Source organism: Rhincodon typus, chromosome 36 (genome assembly GCF_021869965.1).
Source record: "Rhincodon typus isolate 14 chromosome 36, sRhiTyp1.1, whole genome shotgun sequence".
Taxonomy (NCBI): Eukaryota; Metazoa; Chordata; class Chondrichthyes; order Orectolobiformes; family Rhincodontidae; genus Rhincodon; species Rhincodon typus.
The window spans coordinates 7,864,591-7,886,608 of NC_063367.1; the positions used below are offsets into that span (position 1 = coordinate 7,864,591).

General features: G+C 41.1%; 1 protein-coding gene across 1 annotated transcript in view; it reads right to left on the minus strand.

Moving 5' to 3' along the window:
* vps13c (vacuolar protein sorting 13 homolog C) overlaps positions 1-22,018 on the minus strand; it is a 167,404-nt gene that overhangs the window by 33,657 nt on the left and 111,729 nt on the right. The window contains exons 43-49 of the mRNA XM_048617031.1: positions 12,885-13,029; positions 12,048-12,182; positions 8,675-8,756; positions 8,508-8,577; positions 6,731-6,842; positions 3,406-3,519; positions 1,629-1,768 (exon numbers count right to left, since the gene is read on the minus strand). Of these exons, the coding sequence (XP_048472988.1) occupies positions 1,629-1,768; positions 3,406-3,519; positions 6,731-6,842; positions 8,508-8,577; positions 8,675-8,756; positions 12,048-12,182; positions 12,885-13,029 (798 nt within the window). The remainder of the gene's footprint in view (positions 1-1,628; positions 1,769-3,405; positions 3,520-6,730; positions 6,843-8,507; positions 8,578-8,674; positions 8,757-12,047; positions 12,183-12,884; positions 13,030-22,018) is intronic.

Consider the following 22,018-nt stretch of genomic DNA (forward strand, 5'->3'; position numbering starts at 1 on the left):
CTGTTCCTCTGATGCTGCCTGGCTTGCTGTGTTCCTCCACCTCCGCTCTTTGTTACCTCTGACTCCAACATTGGTAGTTCTTACTATCTCTGAGTAGTCCGGCAATTTCTGTTTTTATTGCAGATCTCCAGCACCTGCAGTTCATTCTTCTTTGTTCAATATGTTGATTTTACTGTCTATGAGATCATAAGAACATAAGACACAGGAGCAGAAATTAGGCCATTCGGCCCATCAAGTCTGCTCTGCCATTCAATCATGGCTGATAAGTTCCTCAACCCCATTCTCCCGCTTTCTCCCCATAACCCTTGATCCCCTTGATAATCAAGAACCTAACTATCTCTGTCTTAAATGTACTCGAAGACCTGGCCTCCACAACCTTCTGTGGCAGTGAATTCCATAGATTCACCACTCTCTGGTTAAAGAAGCTTCTCCTTATCTCCATTCTAAAAAGGTCTTCCCTTTACTCTAAGGCTGTGCCCTCGGGTCCTAGTCTCTCCTATCAATGGAAGCATCTTCCCAACAGCCACTCTCTCCAGGCCGTTCAGTATTCTGTAAGTTTCAATTAGATCCCCCCTCATCCTTCTAAACTCCAATGAGTACAGCCCGAGTCCTCAAGTGTTCCTCATATGTTAAGCTTCCCATTCTTGGGACCATTCTCGTGAACCTCCTCTGAACCCGCTCCAGGGATCCTTCCTGAGATATGGGGCCCAAAAGTGCACACAATACTCCAAATGTGGCCTAACCAGAGCCTTATAAAGCCTCAGGAGTACATCCCTGCTTTTATATTCAAGTCCTCTCAAAATAAATGTCAACATTGCATCTGCCTTCCTGACTACTGACTCAACCTGCAAGTTTACCTTGAGAGAATCCTGGGCTAGAACTCCCAAGTTTCTTTTCACTTCAGACTTCTGAATTTTCTCCCCACTTAGAAAATCGTCCATGCTTTTATTCTTCTTACCAAAGTGCATGACCTCACACTTTCCCACACTGTACTCCATCTGCCACTTCTTTGTCCACTCTCCTAACCTGTCCAAATCCTTCTGCAGCCTCCCCGCATCCTCAATACTACCTGTCCCTCCACCTACCTTTGTATCATCTGCAAACTTAGCCAGAATGCCCACAGTTCCTTCATCTAGGTCATTAATGTACAAAGTGAAAAGTTGTGGTCCCAACACTGACCCTCGCGGAACACCACGTGTCACCGGCTGCCATCCTGACAGAGACTCTTTTATCCCCACTCTCTGCTTTCAGGCAGACAGCCAATCTTCTACCCATGCTATCCATATCTATGGTCTTGTTAACTTGCAGTGGCCTTTGTAATGATACATGAATGGGTACTTTTAAATCTTTACACTCCTCTACCAAATGAAGATACCCACGGAACCGGTCCTTATTCTTCCAAGCAAAACACACTAAGTCACCTTGATACTAAAATTAATATGGCATCCACAGGTCGATGCTGTACTTTTATAAAGTCAATCAAATAGCTACTTCACGATAATATTTAGGCACCTAGTTCCAACAGTTATTTGTTGGTGGTTAGTGTTAAAAAGTGTAATTTGCAGCTTTGGGCTTTCGGTCAGAAAAATGTACTGTCATAATAGTGAAAAGCAGTACTTCACACTTACTTGAAGATGAGATCGTCAACATCTGTTAATGTAGCTCCAATGCTTTTGAGTAAGATGTGGAGGGACTGCAGTGGCACTGCTTCATGCTTTTCTTTACTGGACTCATCTCCTCCTGAGTCAAGAGATAAACTCAGATGCAACTATTTAGAAAAGAAGATTGTGAGTGAGCGCACCAACATCAGAGTAGAAAAATCAATAACAGAACCGGCATGATTGCTTGCCTGCATGATATTATATTCTATAAAGTTTCAATGTTTACTGAAAAATGTGGATGTCTTATGACAAATTATTATTTGCTTCTCAAGTTCAAGATAAAATCTCACTGGAGGTTATGATGAGGAAAGGCATGCCCTTAACAGAGAAGTTAGGTTGCAAGTCAGGAAATAAGGTGCTCTGCATGAATATAATAGCAAATAACAAAAGTAGGCCACTCGGCCCTTGGAGGCTGCTGCCCCATTCATAAAGACCATGGCTAATCTGATTTTAACCTCAAGACTACATTCCCGAATATCCCCAATAATCTTTTATACCAAGATATATCAAGGATCTATTTCTATCTTTTAAAATATTTTAAAATTCTATATCCACTGCCTTTTGAAGAAGCAAATTCCACAGGGTCTGTTTCAACGCTGAATGACTATGACGCTCAACCTGCAGAGGAAAAAAAATACTCCCCCACCTGTTTTAAATGGCTGCGCCCTTTGTTTTTAAAACTATGACCCCTAGTTCTGGGACTAGGCTTTAGATTTGCTTAAGCAATTAATGAATTATGGGACACAAAAAATTATTACATAGTCAACCCACCATTCATTTTGCATAGAGGAATAGAAAGTCAAATTAAAATTAGAATTAGGTTTTATTGTCACGAGTACTCAACTACAGGGATACAGGATACAGTGAAATATTTACAATGTTGCTGTTCATGGCACCACCTTAGGTTCAAGGTACGAGGTACAAGATTTTGGGTAAACAGTAGAAAAATAAAGAAATAAGTTAAACGTTCAATATTACAATTCTTCTCAGTATAAAGTAGTCAATAAGAAAAAGTTTAAAGTTCCAGATTAGTCCTTCTTTAGCAACATGCCTGCAGTTGCTCCACGCTGAGAGTTCCGTACGAGGGCTCGATCTCCCTCCCGCATTGGGCTCAATCCTTCGTCAAGATAAAATTACTCCACAAACATACAAGCCTGAAGCATTTTGTATAGCAACGTCTCAGAATATTTTGCTGAATTTTTGCATTTCATTCAAGAGATTGCTCAACTGATGCACAAGAGGTGAACGTTGCAGAATAACAGTCTCAATTTGGCCCAGTAGTTAGCGGTCTACCTTGTATTATTCATTCTTGCATGATCATATTTAGACAAAAGACAAAACAAAGCAAAATATACTTCTGTCTGCTAAGATTATGCTTACAGCATGGACCTTCTGGTCACATTTAACTGTAAAATCACTGTACAGTAATTACAAAGGAAGGAATTGAAAGCAATGAACCACACATTTCCAAGGAATTGTGCAAAGGTTCCCTTGTGGCAGTGCAAATCAATCCCACTATCTCCGATTGAGGGAATGCAACATTTTGTGCACAAAATAAGCATTTTCACAGACACTGCAGGTTGTAATTGTTATAACAGGTAAGTACAGCACGGAAAACAATGATGGCTGAATTACCAAAATAAAGAACCACTGATCCTTTTACTAACAGGAGCTGAACAGATTCTATTAACATGTAAACAATATTAATTCCTTATTAAGTTTGAAAGAGAACTTAAATACTTACTTTAAGTGGTGAAATATGGAAATACTCAAAGAAGCTAAGTCTTGAAGCATCGGTCATTGATGTTTCCATCAATTCTGTCTTCAGGGCTTCCATGTCCTGGTCTATCAGATTAGTCTGCAAAACAAAACCAAAGTAATTTAAATAATTCTAACAGGCCCAGCTCTGATTCAGTTCATTTGCAACAATGACTAACAGAATTGTCACAGCAGAGAAAGAGGTCATTCAACCCATCACATATGCACTGGCTCTCCAGTGAGCGAGTCACTTCATGCCTTGCTCCTGCCAATCTTGCATTTATATTTATGAAAATTCATATTAAGCTGAGATTTCAATTTTTTCAGTGAAAGCAGCTATTATACACAAGTGAACTTGAAGACAGGAATAAATATTACCTCTAATGCATATCTGTGAACTAAAGCTATATTTACAATCAATTTGACTGCTTACCAACTGAAGAGGCTTTTTGTGAATTCTGCATCTCTAAATGGGATATACTAATGCCAGGAAATGTTCCCACCTGCACGGGTAGCTCTGTAATCCAGGCAAGGAATGTTGTCACATTCTTACTGGACCATAGGGCTGCTTTCTCATTAGAGAGAAATGACTGTAGCAGTTTAACCTGATAGTCCTCTAACCTGCTCACACGAGAGGAGAGACTGAGATGGTGAATCCTTCATGGCAAACTCAATGGGCAGGGGAAGCGAACCGTCATCATTCTGCATTACAAACCACTGTCTAACCAACGGAGCAAAAAGATCCCCAACTATTCTTCACTTGAGTCTGGACAGTGAAGCAGAATACATGACTACAAAAGACTTCTCTTCAGAACCCACACTTCTCACCTCAACTTTAATTTCCCATTTTAAAGCGAAGAACAGGATAGGAGTACTTCACACATGTATCCTTATTAGGCAGTACTGATGGTAATGTATCATGTGCCTTAAATGTCACGTCATGGCACTGGACTGGATTTGAATAAACTCAATGATTTATAGTACCTTTCCCAGAACACATTTCTAAACATCTGGCATCGAGTAAATAAATATGCTCATCATGTATTTAACTCTCACTTTGCTGGAATACTCCTCAGTAATCATTAGCACCTAACTGCTTGACTTGCCACCAGGGAGGCAAGACCAAATGTGATCTTTATATCGTAAAAACTGAGAACCGCAGATGCTGGAAATCAGGAACAAAAAATAGAAATTGCTGGAAAAGCTCAGCAGGTCTAGCAGATGTTTCAGGTCATCAATTCAGAAGTACAGCTGAGGAAGGGTCACTGGACCTGAAACGTTAACTCAGATTTCTCTCCACAGATGCTACCAGACCTGCTGAGCTTTTCCAGCAATTTCTGATCTTTACATCATCAAGGTAAGATAAAAAGGGGACACATGATCAGCAGCTGTATACGAAGACATTTAGCTGCCAAGGTTTGTCAATTCTTTGTGCAACAAGTTCTGAAATGTAATGATATAAGATAATGCACTCCCTTGGATTAGCAAAACCAGCTATACTTTCAGAAGCAGAAGGAGAGTATCCAGAACCAATTGGTAACATACCAAAGATAGTAGGAACTGCAGATGCTGGAGAATCTGAGATAACAAGGTGTAGAGCTGGATGAACACAGCAGGCCAAGCAGCATCATAGGAGCAGGAAGGCTGATGTTTCGGGCCTAGACCCTTCTCAGAACTGGGGGAGGGGAAGGGGGTTCTGAAATAAATAGGCAGAGAGGGGGAGGCGGATAGAAGATGGATAGCGGAGAAGATAGGTGGACAGGAAACAGACAGGTTGAAGAGGCGGGGATGGAGCCAGTAAAGGAGAGTGTAGGTGGGGAGGTAGGGAGGAGATAGGTCAGTCCAGGGAGGACGGACAGATCAAGGGGGCGGGATGAGGTTAGTATGTAGGAGATGGGGGTGCAGCTTGAGGTGGGACGATGGGATAGGTGGGAGGAAGTACAGGTTAGGGAGGCGGGGACATGTTGGGCTGGTTTTGGGATGCGGTAGCGGGAGGGGAGATTTTGAAGCTTCTGAAATCCACATTGATACCATTGGGCTGCAGGGTTTCCAAGCGGAATAGGAGTTGCTGTTCCTGCAACCTTCGGGTGGCATCGTTGTGGCACTGCAGGAGGCCCAGGATGGACATGTCGTCTGAGGAATGGGAGGGGAAGTTGAAATGGTTCGCGACTGGGAGGTGCAGTTGTTTATTGCAAACCGAGCGTAGGTGTTCTGCAAAGCGGTCACCAAGCCTCCGCTTGGTTTCCCCGATGTAGAGGAGGCCACAATGGGTACAGCTGATGCAGTATACCACATTGGCAGATGTGCAGGTGAACATCTGCTTGATGTGGAAAGTCTTCTTGGGGCCTGGGATGGGGGTGAGGGAGGAGGTATGGGGGCAGGTGTAGCACTTCCTGCAGTTGCAGGGAAAAGAGCCGGGTGTGGTGGGGCTGGAGGGGAGTGTGGAGCGGACAAGGGAGTCACGGAGAGAGTGGTCCCTCCGGAAAGCAGATAAGGGTGGGGAAGGAAAAATGTCTTTGGTGGTGGGGTCGGATTGCAGATGGCGGAAGTGTCGGAGGACGATGGGGTGGTACACGAGGACGAGGGGGATTCTTTTTTGGTTGTTATTGCGGGGACGGGGTGTGAGGGATGAATTACGGGAAATGTGGGAGACACGGTCGAGGGCGTTCTCGACCACTGATGGGGGGTAGAAAAACGAGGACATCCGAGATGTACGGGAGTAGAATGCCTCATCCTGGGAGCAGGTGCGGCGGAGGCGAAGGAATTGGGAATAGGGGATGGCATTTTTGCAGGAAGGTGGGTGGGAGGAGGTGTATTCTAGGTAGCTGCGGGAGTCAGTGGGCTTGAAATGGACATCGGTTTCTAGGTGGTTGCCCGAGATGGAGACAGAGAGGTCCAGGAAGGTGAGAGAGGTGTTAGAGATGGTCCAGGTGAACTTAAGGTTGGGGTGGAAGGTGTTGAAGTGGATGACTTGGTAACATACCAAGCGCTCTTGTCAATCAACCTCATTCTTGCTGACCTAGATTTAACAGTTGCGTGAAGTTGTAATGGATATCCATCCTTCCTCCCACAAAGTGTGAGCAAAATGACGAGCAACACCAGCAAGTTCCGATGGGAGCCAACTGGCATCAGGCAATCATCTGAGCTTCATTCATGAACACTGAATATAGCTATCACTCAATTAAACTGGGCAGTTATAAAGTTGTTTTCGTTTTTAAATTGATACAAAAGTTTCCAATAATAGAGCACACGACTGGGCAATGAAACCAGCACCATCATTATAGGTAATAACATAAAAGAACTGACATCACCTTTTGAGTCACTGCCAGAGGATCTGAGGCTGAGGTAAACAATGCTATAACTGCACTGAGAAATCCTTGATCGATCTTCACAGCCATTTCCTGAATCAGGACCATGAAGTATCTAGAAGAAAAAGCAAACAGCGCCATATTAAACCCAATCACATACTTAAGGCAGGAATACAGGACACGTTAATTCCCAACAAGGCATCATTTCAAAAACATAAAAGTATATATTATCAATTTCTTGATGCTAAAGAGATTCTAACATGGCACAAGTAAATAGCAGCACCAGTAAAGTTTACACTGTGGTCCTGTTCGCATACTGCTAATGCCAACATCTCTGATGGATCTGTCTTACCAGTGGAACAGGGCATACCGAAGGATAGTAGGGAGTTTGCAACACTAGCTGAGATGTATAATTCAGCGAGAATGACTAGTAGTTTGTAGTCTAACTATCTGAGGGCCAGCTCTCCCAGCATTGGTGCAATTCCCAGTGGTGGAAAGTGAGCAAGAGTGGGAAGGTCAATGATAAAGCAGGAAGGAAAGGGAGTTACATCTTTTACTACTCAGCACGCACATCAAGAACAGGGCCCCAACATCAGCCTCATTTGTCTCTCCCAGGATTTACCTGCATCTGGTCACCATCACTATTCTTTACGGTATGGCTTGCAGTCTCAGTATGACTTCTGGTCCTGTTGGGACTGCAAGAGCTGCTGGCCAAACAGACTGGCCAGCAGGTAATGATGATTGAATTCGCTTCCACTGAGGAGCAGAACTCCCAATCGCTGCTTATTAATGCGACTACAAGTAATACGGTTGCTGGGCAGCAATTTTTTAAAGTTAATTTGCGACCGACATTTCCAAAAGGCAAGCAATATGCCCAACCCCTAGTAAAATAAAGGCCAAGTTCTTCTCTTCGGAGGTGGTACGTTCGGTTTAATTCTTATTGAATTCTTCTGAGTGCCTTGCTATACCATTGGAGAGTAGTTAAAAGTCAACCATATTTCCATTGGTCTGGAGTCACATGTAGGCCTGATCGTGGATAAAGAATGCCGATTTCATTCTCTGACTGGCATCACTAAAGTTGCTGGATTTTTATAACAAACCAGTAGTTTCACGATCACTATCACTGAATTTTATTCTAGACTTATTAATTATTATTTGAAACTGATATCTCTGGAGTTGAAGTCTTGTCCTCTGGATTGTCAGTCTGGTAACATGATCTGATCTTTTGTAAAATGCAACCATTTCACCTCATTTACTCTATCAAAACTTTTCAGGATTTTGAAAGATTCTTTTAAATCTTCGCTTAATAAGGGAAATAATCCCAGTTAGGCCAATCTCTCCACATTAACTGAAGTTCCTCAAACCCTGGTACATGTTGGCCATCTCCTTTTGCATTCTCTCCAAGGCTTCCTAAAATCTGATGCCTAGAATTGAGCATAATATTCCAGTGATTTCCCAACTCCTTATGATCATTAAAGGATCAGCAACAAATTTCATCTCGCATGTGGGTTTGACCCCAAATCCTGAAGGATGAAAGGTCAGTCTGATCGCAGAGTCCCCAATCAGAGAGGACACCTTCCTGCAATCTGCAACTGGGTTTGACTCCTAATCACAAAGGATGAAACTGATGAACAGCTACAATCCACCAATTTGGTGTTTGATGCTTCTTAATAATTTGTAATAGCTACGACAATTTAATAAACAATCATTTTCTAATAATATAGTATACTAGTCTTATTGGAAATAGCACTGTCTCTAGTATTGACAAAAAGATACTCACTTGAACTGCATGACTTGACTGTGTTCATTAAATCTTGTGATGATGCTTATATCAACAAATGGTTTTGGTTCTAAACAGAGTACACATAAAAATATCAGCATTTGCAATATGCATGAATAAACGGATGTAATTATGGATAAAAAGTATTGATTAATTTGATTACTGACCTGAATCCAAAGCAATGGACTTTGGAGGTGGTACTGGATGGAAAGCTATTGGAAATATTGCACCAGGCAACTGGTTATCAACCTGTAACAAAGAATCATAACATACTCAAAGGTTCAATAGAACAATACCTAGTATTCCAAAACATCAAGAGTAGGAACTGTTTATTTTTTGCTATTAGTGTTGAGTTCCCTCCGTGCTGATTCTCTCAGTTCCACTCCAACTCATGACTGTAGAACAAACATTTTTGGAAGTCCTAAGGTGAAGAAACACAAATCTCCCCTTCTTTCATGGCCTGCAAGCTTTTGAAGGTATATCGAATTAGAACCACACTGTATCAGCATTTCAAGTCCAGATAGGAAGAAATTCTATTTCTGTCCCGTTCCAAAGAATTCATATTCAACTCAAAGCATTAACTTGGGTTTCTATCTTCACAGAGCAAACAGGTCTGCCGAGTCTCTCCAGCACTTAATTTTTATTCCATTTATCTAGCACCTTTTACTTCAAGGCAGCTCAAAGCATTTTACAAGCAAAGCAGCTCCTCTGGCATGAAGTCAACATTGTAATGTAGGAAATATGGCAGCCAATGCCCAGCAAGGTGCTAACAAACACATAATACTTTTTGGATGCACAACCTTGAGTGAGACCTGAACCGCAAACCTCTGACTCAGAGCAGGGAGTGATGTCACTGAACCTTTGACGACACAACGCAAACTTTGGAAAAGCTGGACAACAGTAACACTAATCTGAGCTTTCCTTTAACATTAGTTGCTATTGTTTTTCTGATAAAATGCTTTCATAGTTACAAATGGGAACAGCGGTTCCCATGATCAACAGGAAAACTCTGGTTCTTTGCTGTTGATGCTCTTTCACAGACCAGTGACCTGTGTTACCTAATATGTTAACAGGATGTTGATCAGATGGGCCAATGGGCTGAGGAGTGGCAGACAGAGTTTAGTTTAGTTAAATGTGAGGTGTTGCATTTTAGTGAGGCAAACCAGAGCAGGACTTGCAGAGTTATTGGTAGGGCCCTAGGGAGTGTTATAGAACAGAGAGATTTTGGGGTGCAGGCACACAGTTCCTTCAAAGTGGAGTCGCAGGTAGACAGAGTGGTGATGAAGGCATTTGGCAAGCTTGTCTTCGTTGATCAGACCATTGAGTATAGGAGTTAAGATGTCATGTTGCAGCTGCACAGGGCATTGGTGAGGCCTTCTATAGTAAGGATGCTAGTAATCTTGAGAGAGTGCAGAAAATATTTACAAGGATGTTGCCGGGACTGGAGGGTTTGAGTTATAGGGAGAGGATGAATAAGCCAGGGCTTTTCTCCCTAAAGCATCGGAGGTTGAGGGGTGACTTTATTGAGGTTTGTAAAACCATGAGGGTCATGGATAGGGTGAATAGCCAAGGTCTTTTTCCTAAGATGGGGTAGTCCAAAAACTAGAGGGCACAGGTTTAGGTAAGAGAGGAAAGATTTAAAACGGGCCTGAGGAGCAAATTTTTTCGCAGAGAATCACAGAATCATAAAGTTACAGAATTTGAGAATAGCTATAGTCCACACTGACACTTTGAAGACCCACCCCCAACCCATCTCTGTAACTCCACATTTCCCATTACTAATCCACTTATCCTGCACATCCCTGGACACTATGGACAATTTCCCATGGCCAATCCACCCTAACCTGCACATCTTTGGACAGAGAGGAAACCACAGCACCCGGAGGAAACCCACACTGACATAGAGAAAACATGCAAAATCCACACAGGCAGTCGCCCAGGAGTATGGTCAAACCCAGGTCCCTGGTGCTGCGAGGCAGCAGTGCTAACCACTGAGCCACCATCCAACTGTGCAGGGTGGTGTTCGCATGGAACGAGCTGCCAGAGGATGCGTGCAGGTGGGTACAATTACAATATTTAAAAGGCATCTGGAAGGATATGGAGGGATATGGGCCAAATGCTGACAAATGGGACGTGGTCAGATTCAAATGCCTGGCTGGTGCAGACGAGTTCGACCAAAGGATCTGTTTCTGCACTGTATGACTAAGTCCTTCATTCGGTTTTTGAACTACACCAATTTTCTCAGCATAGGTTGGAGACCAGTCTCCACTATTTTTTGACAAAATTCTAATGGTTAATGACCCTCAGAGACAAAACTCCCCCATATCTTCATTTGAAATGGGACACCTGATTATTTTTAAACTGTGCTTCAAATTCAAGATACACCAAACGAAAACATCCTCTTTGCCTATAACCCCACCAAGCCATCTCAGGATCTCGTACGCCTCAGTAAGATTGTCTCATTTATCTGAGCTTCAATGCTCATCTGCCCTCCTTGGCTCAACTATCATGCCTGCACAGGCTCGCTACTGAGCATTGTGACTTACTGTAATTCACCTGACTTTTCCTCTCACTGTATCACATTGTTTTGATTCAACTAATTGTCCAATGCTGTCTTGAATGCCTCAATCGAAGCTGTCTCCACCACACTTCCAGGCAGTACATTACAGACCCAAATCACTTGTCATGTGCAAAAGATTTTTCTCATGTTGCATTTGCTTCTTTTGCTGATCACTTTAAGTCTGTGCCCTCTCATTTTTGATCCTTTCACAAACAGTAAAAACATTTCACCCGCCCACTCCCACCATCTACTCCATCCAGCACGCTCATGATTTGAAGTCTCTTCTTAGCCTTCCTCTCTAAGGAGAGCAGTCCCAATCTATCCACAAAACTGAAATTCCTTACCCCGGAACCATTCACGTATATTGCTTCAGTACTCTCTCCAGTACATACAGATCATTCCTATAGTATGGCAACCAGAACTGGGCATAATAAGCCTCTTGAGGTCTAACAGTCATCTTAAGCAGATGTTTCTTGGTCACTAGGTACATGGAATTATTAGCTATCAACTGGGTAGAAACTTGATTTTTCCTTTTGCTAACCTTCTGTTATTGTCTAAGACTGCGGACCAGTGCACTTGTGTTCGATCACCAGTGAATGAATCACTCAATGCAATGAGTGCATGTAACACAGAATAAACCCACACCAAGAACAAAACTTGTGAGGTGAAGTAAAAAGCTATGGCCCTTCTTGTGCTCCTTTTTCACATGTTCTCATAAAACATTTTAGATTATCAAGCAACTTTAGATCGCCTCTGAATACCGTGTTGCACCTACATCACCTTCAAAAAACTGCCAAATATTGTGCATAACCCTACTGTGCTACTGCCCCTTAAACTAAAGTTGATAAGTTACAAGTGCCCATCAGGTAAATTAAACATTTAGTTAACTCTACTTAGGATATAGTAGTCTTTATAAAAGAACTCTACAATGTAAGAACTAGGGAACCCATGCAAGAAGCTGACAAACCAATGAACATTACCTGCAGCCAATACAACTGGGCACGTAAACTCCTGTGATGAGCAGACTGCTTATACTCAACTTGAATGCCAGATAAAAAGTTTCGTCTGATGCTCAATCGTTGAGGCAAACGGATTTGCATAACATGAAAATTAACCTAAAAAGCACAATAAACATGGAATCTCAAAATAGGAAATTCACTGCATCACCTGAAACAATTCTCGGTACACCATCTAGTGCTCCGACTATTAAATTGCATAAAAAGTAGTAAATATAGTTAGAAAGTAGCACAGTAAAAAGATCCAAGACGACTGAAGATGGCACAACTGCTCTGCCATTTGCCTTTTAAATTGTGCAGAGTTCTTTAAAATCTGAAATAAATTTTGATTCAGCCAAGGCACAGGAGGGAAGGGAAGAAAAGTCAGATTCATTTTACTCCTTTTAACCATCAGGAAAAATACAAGCTTGTTGCATAGTGATAATTTTGCTTGGTTGTGATTTTTTTTTTTAAAAAAAGGCTCACGTTCACTGTGTTTTAACTAATTTCATGAGGCTTAACAACAAATAGCTCAGACAAGATGACAAACTTTAAAATAAGCAACCTTCTAAATGCTTACTAATGCTGCTGTTGAAGTAGGGCAGTAAACAAATTTAAAAGATGTTAATTACATGAAAACTCAGGAAGGGAGGAGTAAATGGAAATCATTACGATTTTGTTGAGTTTTGGAAACATCAATAGATTAACTGAGTGGAAGTATAGAGCAAGTTTGAATTTCTGATAAGACAAGGAACTTCACAGTCATGAGCTAGCAGGTCCATTGGAATCTGGTCTTAACAATACTATCCAGTTCTATGTTACCTCCAAGTTACTGTCCAACTTAATCCAATGTTCTGCAGTCTTTTCAATCAGGTGTGTCTGGTAGCTCTGCTCCAAAAGATTGATGAGCTTTTGACTAAAAGGCTTCCAGCGTTGCTTCCGTTTCATTTCCCAAACAACTCCAGAACTAAAGTCCAAAATGAAATGCCGTTTAAAAACAAGTAAAATGCAAATCAGGTATGCAAAGATTATCAACAGCAACGATATATAAGAAACCCTCCATCTCTTCATACATCAACTCCCTTCATTAGCCACACTTGCATCCCCTTTCTCTCTCTCCAAAGACTAGAGAAGTATGCATCAGCTAGAATGGATTGCATTGATAAGTTTACTGCACAATGCTTTGGTAAACCATAGCTACTGGGCTTCACTTTCTATTTATTTTTTTCCTTTTCAAACTGTATTCTGTCATTTGACCTCCCCATCACAGTGATTAATATGATTATTTCTTGTCCATTCCTACTATCAAGAGCAAAGTCAACCTTCTAAAGTTGAAATAAGAATGGCGTAAGGAGTACAGATTGATCCCAGAGCATCCTGCTTTTATGTTCTTTGCAGCCTGCGCATTACACATTTAGACCAAACAAACGAGTGGTTTCTAAATTAAATTGTAACTTAGTTCATGATTCTTGACATTGGTTCTGAAGATCCAAGTATATAAACCAGCTGTGACTCACCTACTCCATAAAAAGTGTTAACAAGACCTTTCCATCCTGAATCCATGCTTTCCAAGAGATCGTCTATTAAACTCAAAATAAGTTACAACTTTCCTTATATTAGATGTTAAGCTTATTGCTCAATAGTTTATGTACATGTCCCAACCCTTTTCAAATAATTCCAAATAATTAACTTAGTTTCAGATGTACTCTGATTTCAAAGATTTAGAATTGTTAAATTCAAACAAAAGTCTAATTTCAGGATGATTCTTTGAGCAGGCATTTTGAAAGTATTCAGCTTTTTAATTTATTTTTTATTATATGCTGCCTAGTTCCTCCTCCTCTGCACATCAGGTATCAGATTTAGGCTCTTCCCTTTTAAATAAAAGGGATCCGAAAGAACGGCTGAGCAATGAATTACTCCTGACTGCAACTGTGCAACATTATACATAGACCACTCACAGCTTTAATTTCACATGTATATGTTTGCTGAGAATAAACATAATACGTATTTACTTGGTTTTATGTACTTGTAAAAAAAATTGCTTTTGTACAACTTCACAACGCCATCATTTCCTGAACCCTGGAAGCGTGTTTTACAGCACTTTCTGTGCGTGTTTCAGATTTACAGCATCTGCAGTATTTTGCTTTTATTTATGAACATCTTGTCACCTTCAAAAGGTTCACTCATGTGAACTTCCAGGTCTCTACTCCTATACCTTATTAAAATTGTACTAAATACTTGGCATTGTTTCTCTTATTCCTGTCTTCCTTCTAAAATACTTCATTGCCACCTTTGAATGCTTTGAATTTAGTCTGCTATGTTTCTGTCCATTCTAGACTATGACCTTCTGCAGTCTACTACAATGCACCTCATGTTTGTGTAATCTTTGAAAATGTGTCCCTGATATCCAAATCCAAAACAGTTAAAACATATTAAAATAAGAGATTTGTTCCAGTAAGAGCTCAGGAGATAAAACAGTGCAGTTCAGTCTGAAAAGAATGTTATTTTATTCATGTTGCCACTGTCCTTTTAATCCCACTGACTTCATTTTTTTCTACCCAGAGCCTCAAAAGCCTTTTGAAAGTCCATATAAATATTAACACACTAATATAATTGCCCCTCTCCATTTCTTCATTGAAGACTTCAAGGTGAAACAGGACTTGCCTTTAACAAATATTAAAGGAGTATTACTAATCGACTTATGCTTTCTCCTGAAAAAAGAAAATTCTTAAATATCTGGTCTTCTGCTCACCAGTACAAATAATGAGTGGAGTGTCGAAAGATTAAAGCATGTGCCTTTATTAGTCGATTCATAGGTCATTCCTTCACTTGTTATTCAGCTGTTGATATTTTACTCCTATCATTTGACACTTTCAAACACCTGCAAAGACTTGTTATGCAGCCTATCAACACTCCACTCTCAGTATTTATTCTTACCTGTTGACACTCTTATAATTACCTGGAATTATTTTGCCATTATCTCTCTGCCTATATATTCTGTGCCTGTGCTCTTCCCTCCATGTTAACTGACAAAGAAGCAATGCTCTGAAAGCTTGTGATTTCAAATAAACCTGTTGGACCACAACCTGATGTCATGTGACTTCTGACTTCTGACTCAGTCCTGAGAAAGGGTCACAGATGCTGCCAGACCTGCTGAGCTTTTCCAACAATTTCTGTTTTTGTTCCTGATTTACAGCATCCAGTTCTTTTGGTTTTGACTTCCGACTTTGTCCACCCCAGCCCAACACCAGCATCTCCACAATAAAAACATGGTTTCAATACCACACAAGACTCAATACAACAAACTCTGCAAACTTGTATGGTACAGCAAGGCTTGGAATTGTTCCTGATCTTGTCATACTGTTGATGTAATGGTTTCAGAATAGGTACTTAAAGTCTGTACTTGAACCGCTGCAAGGAATACATTACTGGATTGATGGTAAATCAGAAGTTTGTCATTGGGGAACTGGTTGTAATGACCTGGAAGTTTTGTATCTGATTTAAACTTGTAAAAACATGCATCAAATTAAGATACACATGGTTCTTTAAACACTAGCATTCTCCCTTCTAGTCCATATTTGTTTGGAATCTCAAAGCAACATTAACCCGTGATGGTAAAAGCAAGTGTCAGTGGACCATTTGATGTAACTCAGCCCCATTCCGTCCTTAAGTCAATGTCAAATGCAGAAACTCTAATGAGGCTTTGTTAGACAGATGTTTATAACCTGAGCTGATGGTTCTTTTTTTAGTAAAATGCTAGCTCTGAGAACAAGTGCAGCTCTGCAGCAAGTTAATGTCGTGGGAGGAGAACCAACAAGAAATAAAAACAAAAAAGTGAAAGTATTAAAATAATCATGTGAAAAATAAAGTGACTCCTATCTCCTCAAATTTAAATTCTGTCACTGATACCAAAACAGTCACACACAAGAAAATGTCTTACATACAGAACATAAGAACATAAGAACTAGGAGCAGGAGTAGGCCGTCTGGCCCTTCGAGCCTGCTCCACCATTCAATAAGATCATGGCTGATCCTTTCATGGACTCAGATGCACGTACCCGCGTTCTCACCGTATCCCTTAATTCCTTTATTGTTCAAAAAAAATCGTTTTTTTTTTTTTAAAAAAACATTTACTGAAGTAGCGTCAACTACTTCACTGGGCAAGGAATTCCATAGATTAACAACCCTCTGGGTGAAGAAATTCCTTCTCAGTTCAGACCTAATTCCTTCTCAGTTCAGCACAGCCTCTCCAATTGATGTATTCCTCAGCTACAGGACACGAAAGTGCAAGTCCTGACCGTGTGTTGCAGGGCAAACGTTTTACCTTTTCATCTCTGTGATAACAGTATAGAATTAAGCACTCATACTGGAACAGGGATAGTAGGAACTGCCAATGCTGGAGAATCTGCGATAACATGGTGTAGAGCTGGATGAGCACAGCAGGCCAGGCAGCATCAGAGGAGCAGGAAAGCGGACGTTTTGGGTCTGGACCCTTCTTTAGAGATCATTTCTGAAGAAGAGTCCAGACCCGAAGCGTCAGCTTTCCTGCTCCTCTGATGCTGCCTGGCCTGCTGTGCTCATCCAGCTCGACACCTTGTTATCTCATACTGGAACAGGTGCAGTTTAAGTGAAGCAAGTAGTTACATCCATGAAAAAACCAGGAATATATTCATCTCTCTTGTGGAATTGCAGGTAAATTGATGCTTGTCCACTCAGGTCATGATGACATGGACCCAAAAAAAACTAATTTTCTATGTTTAAGATATTGAGTTTAAGGTGTTGCAGAGAGGCATTCTCTATCGTTACTATTAATTCAATCCTGTAAAAATGCTTTCCCAGATATGGGGAAAAGAAATAACTGAGGTGAGAATGACTGTCAGAAAATTTAAAAGTGATAGCGACTAAAATGTTAATTTGAAGTCAAGAACAGAAGTATCATAATTTTTATATTATTATAAACATAAACATTAATTTTTAAAACTTTAAAACGTTATCAAAAATATACATTCCAAAAGCAACATGCATACATCACATATACTAATATAGAAGACGATCTCCAAAATTCAATGCAAAAACCACTCATGTCAACATGACATGGTTCATAATTAAATTGCCTCATCATGCCTGTCCTGCTCAGCTGTGTTGAGACACATCAGCGGGGTAGATATTACCCCTCACCTAGATGCAACCCAAAGCACACTTCTCATCTTCTACACAAGTATATATGATACACTCAAAAAGAGGAAAGCATAGCTCAACTATAGGCCATTTGTGTACCTTATTTTTGGTACAGATGGTCCTAGTTTTACTAAGGATATATTGAGAGAGTTGCCTTCCCACTGTCAATTAATCCCATTCTCTGCATGCACAGTCAATGCTTAGACAGACAAATGCGTATAGATCAAAAGTGTATCTTAGATAGGAATTGTAGCTTGTCCAAATGATGTGCATGTGTCTTTGACTCTTCCCCTCTCAAAGGAAGGTGTGCATGCAAAGTAAATTAGTGTCCCTTGCACAGTCACCAGTGGAGAAAGGCAAGGTACATATGCAGTATTTCTCATGGTCACAGATATGATGTGACCTCATTCTTACATGCAAGGATCAATGCTAACCTGCTTGTGGACCAGCTGGATGACAGCAATTTAACCAGCGTTGTGGAGCTGTAACTTAATAAGTGGGTACTGCACTTCCAAGATTGTGCCTTCATACACACTACATAATTCTTCCAACAAAATATGGCATTATCAAAACATTTTGTCTACATCACCATACAGGACAAGCAAAGATAAGATAAAACGATAGACACTACAACAGGCGACATTCTCTGTCAGTTTGATAAATGACCTGAATTCAAAGTTTAGATAACTCACGCTTTTAAGTATTTCCTTCAAACTTCAATAAAATCTTATATCACAAACCTGACGATGAATTAGGATTAAATGTAGGCCGTTCGGCACATTGAGCCTGCCTGGCTTTCATGGCTCATTTATATATACATTGAATTTCTCATTTCTATCCACCTCCAAAAATCTTTGATTCCCTTACCTAGCAAGAATCTACCTACCTTCACTTTCAAAGTATTGAAAATACACCCCCACTGTCTTCAACAGTCGAGAAAGGGAGAGATGATGGTGCAGTGGTAAAGTCCATGAAATACTATCCCAGAAGACCAAGACCGGAACATATGTATTCAAATTCCACTACAGCAGCTCGTGCAAGTTAAATTCATTTCATCAGAGTGGGACTGAAAGCTGTCCATGAAATTACCATCAATTGTCACATCACATGAGAAAACATTCACTGAGTGTCAAAGCTCCGAGAAGACCAAAGACATTTTACACTGCAGAAAAATCGCATTGGTAGGAATAACTTCAGCTGTAATTGAAATTAAGTTCCATTTTTACCTTTGAAAGTGCCAATCTCAATAGGTGGCTTCTTTCCCTGCCTAAAGCAAGACAAAAAGCTGCTCTCCTTGTTTATGCATAATAACTAATAAACCAAATAGGGAATTCTGAAGCAACTTCATTAGGCAGTGGGAATGTGGACATTTATTGAGAATGGGGAGCTCAATACCACAAGGAGTAGCTGAAGTTAATCACTTTTTAAAAAAATTATTTGTGGGATGTGGACATTTATTGCCCGTCCCTCGTGCTTTTAGATGCATGTAAGGCAAAGCTTCCTAAACATTCTTCCCCTGCATTCCCATTTCAAAGCTTCAAAATTGTCACACTCGGTGAGCAATGGTTTTGTGCAATAGGGAAAAAAAATCTGAGATCAGAGGAAGGTGGTGTTAAAAGAGTTAGTCATTGCTGTCTCAACCCCAAAACTTCAGCTGTGACCTCACGAGGGGTTCCCAGTTGGGAAGGCCTGATTTAGGTAAAGGCAGCTTAAGTAGATGATGGAGAAAAGAATGGAATTCTGCTAGGGCAAAATAACATAGGGTTGGAGGTGGTTCCTCAGGAGGGTGTACATGGATGAGTTGGCTTGAATGGGCTGTGTTAGAACTTCGCAGTAAGCTGTCCTTCTATGCAAGGATCGTGGCCCGGAATAAAAGGTGTAACTGTAAACGTAAATAATTCCACGCGATGACATTGAACTCTAGCTTCACCCACGATTTCCAAGAGTGTCCAATGTGTCTTACAATTTACTTGCATAGAAACTAATAATGCTAAACCACAGTAACAGCACATGCATTTTTTTGTATCACTTTTTTCCTACACCCTCAAATACTTCACAAGCTTCCTCGTTACAAACACCCAGCAGAGAAACCACTTAATTAACTTGCGATCATTTAACATTTTACTGTGTTCACAGGATGTGCGTAAATGCATCACTCAAATTATTACTTTCAAGTCTCATCAGTGTGCCAAGGTCTCACAAAAAGCAAACACGGGAAATTAACAACTCATCTCTCAAACAGATATGTCATTTTAGGTACTGTAGGGGAGGATGAATTCTCAGGGGAGTACAGCACTGACGGCCAGGTTTCTGGTACTGTGACTGTCTCTACTGTAAAGAGGGGTATATCAGGGTCCAAGCAATTGATGGTAACAGGGGACTCTCCAGTCGAGGGCAGAGACAAACGTTTCTGTGACCGTCAGTGAGACATCAGGATGGTGTGTTGCCACCCTGACGCCAGGGTCAAAGATGTCTGAGAGGGTGCAGAATATTCTGAAAAGGGACAAATACCAGCAGGAGACCATTGTGAGCGCTGGTACCAACAACACTGGTAGGGAAAGGGATGAGGTTCTGCAGAGAGAAGATAGTAAACTAGGTAGGAGTTTAAAAAGTAGGTCCTCAAGGTTAGTAATATCTGGATTACTACTGGTGCAACGTGCTAGTGAGAGCAGGAATAGGAGGATAGAGCAGATGAATGCATGGCTGAGGAGCTGCTGCAAAGGGCAAGGATTCACACTTTTGGACCACTGGCATCTCTTCAGGGGTAGAAATGACCTGCATGACAGGGTCAGATTCCACCTGAATTGGACACAGACATATATCATATTCATATCCTTGTGGGGAAGATTGCCTAGTGCTACTCAGGAGGCTGTAAACTTGTAAAACAGTGGGAACCAAAGCAATTGTGAGAAGAGAGAAAAAGCTGAGGCTGTTACAGTAGGTAAGGGGAGCAAGTCAAATAGTCACGGTAGACAACAGCTTAACAAAGAAAGACTGATGACTTAATTTGTATTTACTTCAATGCAAGAGGCCTGACTGGTAAAGCAGATGAACTCAGGGCATGGTTGGGAACATGGGACTGGGATATCACTGCTATTACAGAAAAGTGGCTCAGGGATGGACATGACTGGTAGCTTAATGTTCCCAAGTACAGATGCTATAAGAAGGATAGAAAAGGAGGAAAGAGTTTTGATTAGGGATAGCATTATGGTCGTACTTTGGGATGATATTTCTCAGAGATCATTTAGTGAAGTTATATGGCTGGTAATTAAAAGTAAGGAAGAGATGATCACCTTGTTAGGATTGTATTATAGACCCACCCCAATAGTCAGCTGGAAATTGAGAAGCAAATATGTAAGGACTGTCTGTGTGGAGTTTGCACATTCTCCCCATGTCTACATGGGTTTCCTCCAACAGTCCAAAGATGTGCAAGCTAATTGGTTTAGTCATGGAAGTGCAGGGTTTCAGGGATAGGGTAGGAAAGTGGCTTGAGGTGGGATGTTCTTCAGAGGGTCGGCGCAGACCCAATGGGCCAAATGGCCTACTTCCATACTGCAGGGATTCTGAGATCTCATATCTGTAAGAATAATAGGGTTGTAACGATAGAGAATTTTAGCTTTCCAAACATAGACTGGGACTGTCAGTGTTGAGGGGCTTGGTTTGGGAGGAATTTGTGAAGTGTGTATGTACTTACTAGAGAAGGAGCAATACTTCACCTTCTCTTGGAAATAAGACAGGTCAAGCGACTGAGGTTTCAGTGAGGGTGCACTTTAGGGCAAGTAATTATAATTCTATTAGTTTTAAAATATAGTTATCAAAAACGACAGAACAAATCAAAAGTTAACATTCTTAATTGCAGTAAGACCAATTTTGATCGAATTTGACAGGAACTTTCAAAAGTTGATTGGAGGGAGCTTTTGTAGGTAAAAATGAGATGACGAGAGCACAGAGACATACGTTCCTGTTAGTGTGAAGGGCAAGACTGGTAGGTACAGGGAATGCTGGATGACTAGAGAAATTGAGGCTCTGGTCAAGAAAAAGAATGAGGCATATGGACAGCTGGAATTGAGTGAAGAGGATGGTGTGTGAATGGAACAAGCTGCCAGAGGAAGTGGTGAGACAGGTGCAATTACAACATTTAAAAGGCATCTGGATGGGTAAATAGGAAGGGTTGAGACTGATATGAGCCAAATGCTGAGGATATAATGGCATTAGGAGTATACTCAAGAGGGAAATCAGGAGGCAAAAGGGGGACATGAGAAAGTTTTGGCAAATATAGTTCAGGAGACTCAAAGATAAGTACATTAAGTGCAAAAGAGTAACTAGGGAGAGAGAATAGGGCCCATTAAAGTTCAATGTAGTCATCCATGTGTGGAACCACAGGAGATGAGGGAGACACTAAACAAATATTTTGCATCTGTATTTACTGTGGAGAAGAACATGGAAGCTAGGAAACTTGGGTAAATAAATAGTGATGTCTTGGAGAGTTTACATTACAGAAGAGGTGGTGCTGGCCGTCTTAAAACACAAAGGTGGATCAATCCCTGGGACCTGATCAGCTGTATCCCAGAACTTCGTCAGAAGCTGGGGAAAAGATTGCTGGGCCCCTTGCTGAGATACTTGTATCATCGACAGCCACAGGTGAGGTACCGAGAGACTGGAAGTTGGTTAATCTGGTGATAAGCCATTATTTCAAAAAGGCTGTGAGAAAAAGCCAGGGAACTATAGACCAGAGACAACAAGGTGCAGGGCTGGATGAACACAGCAGGCCAAGCAGCA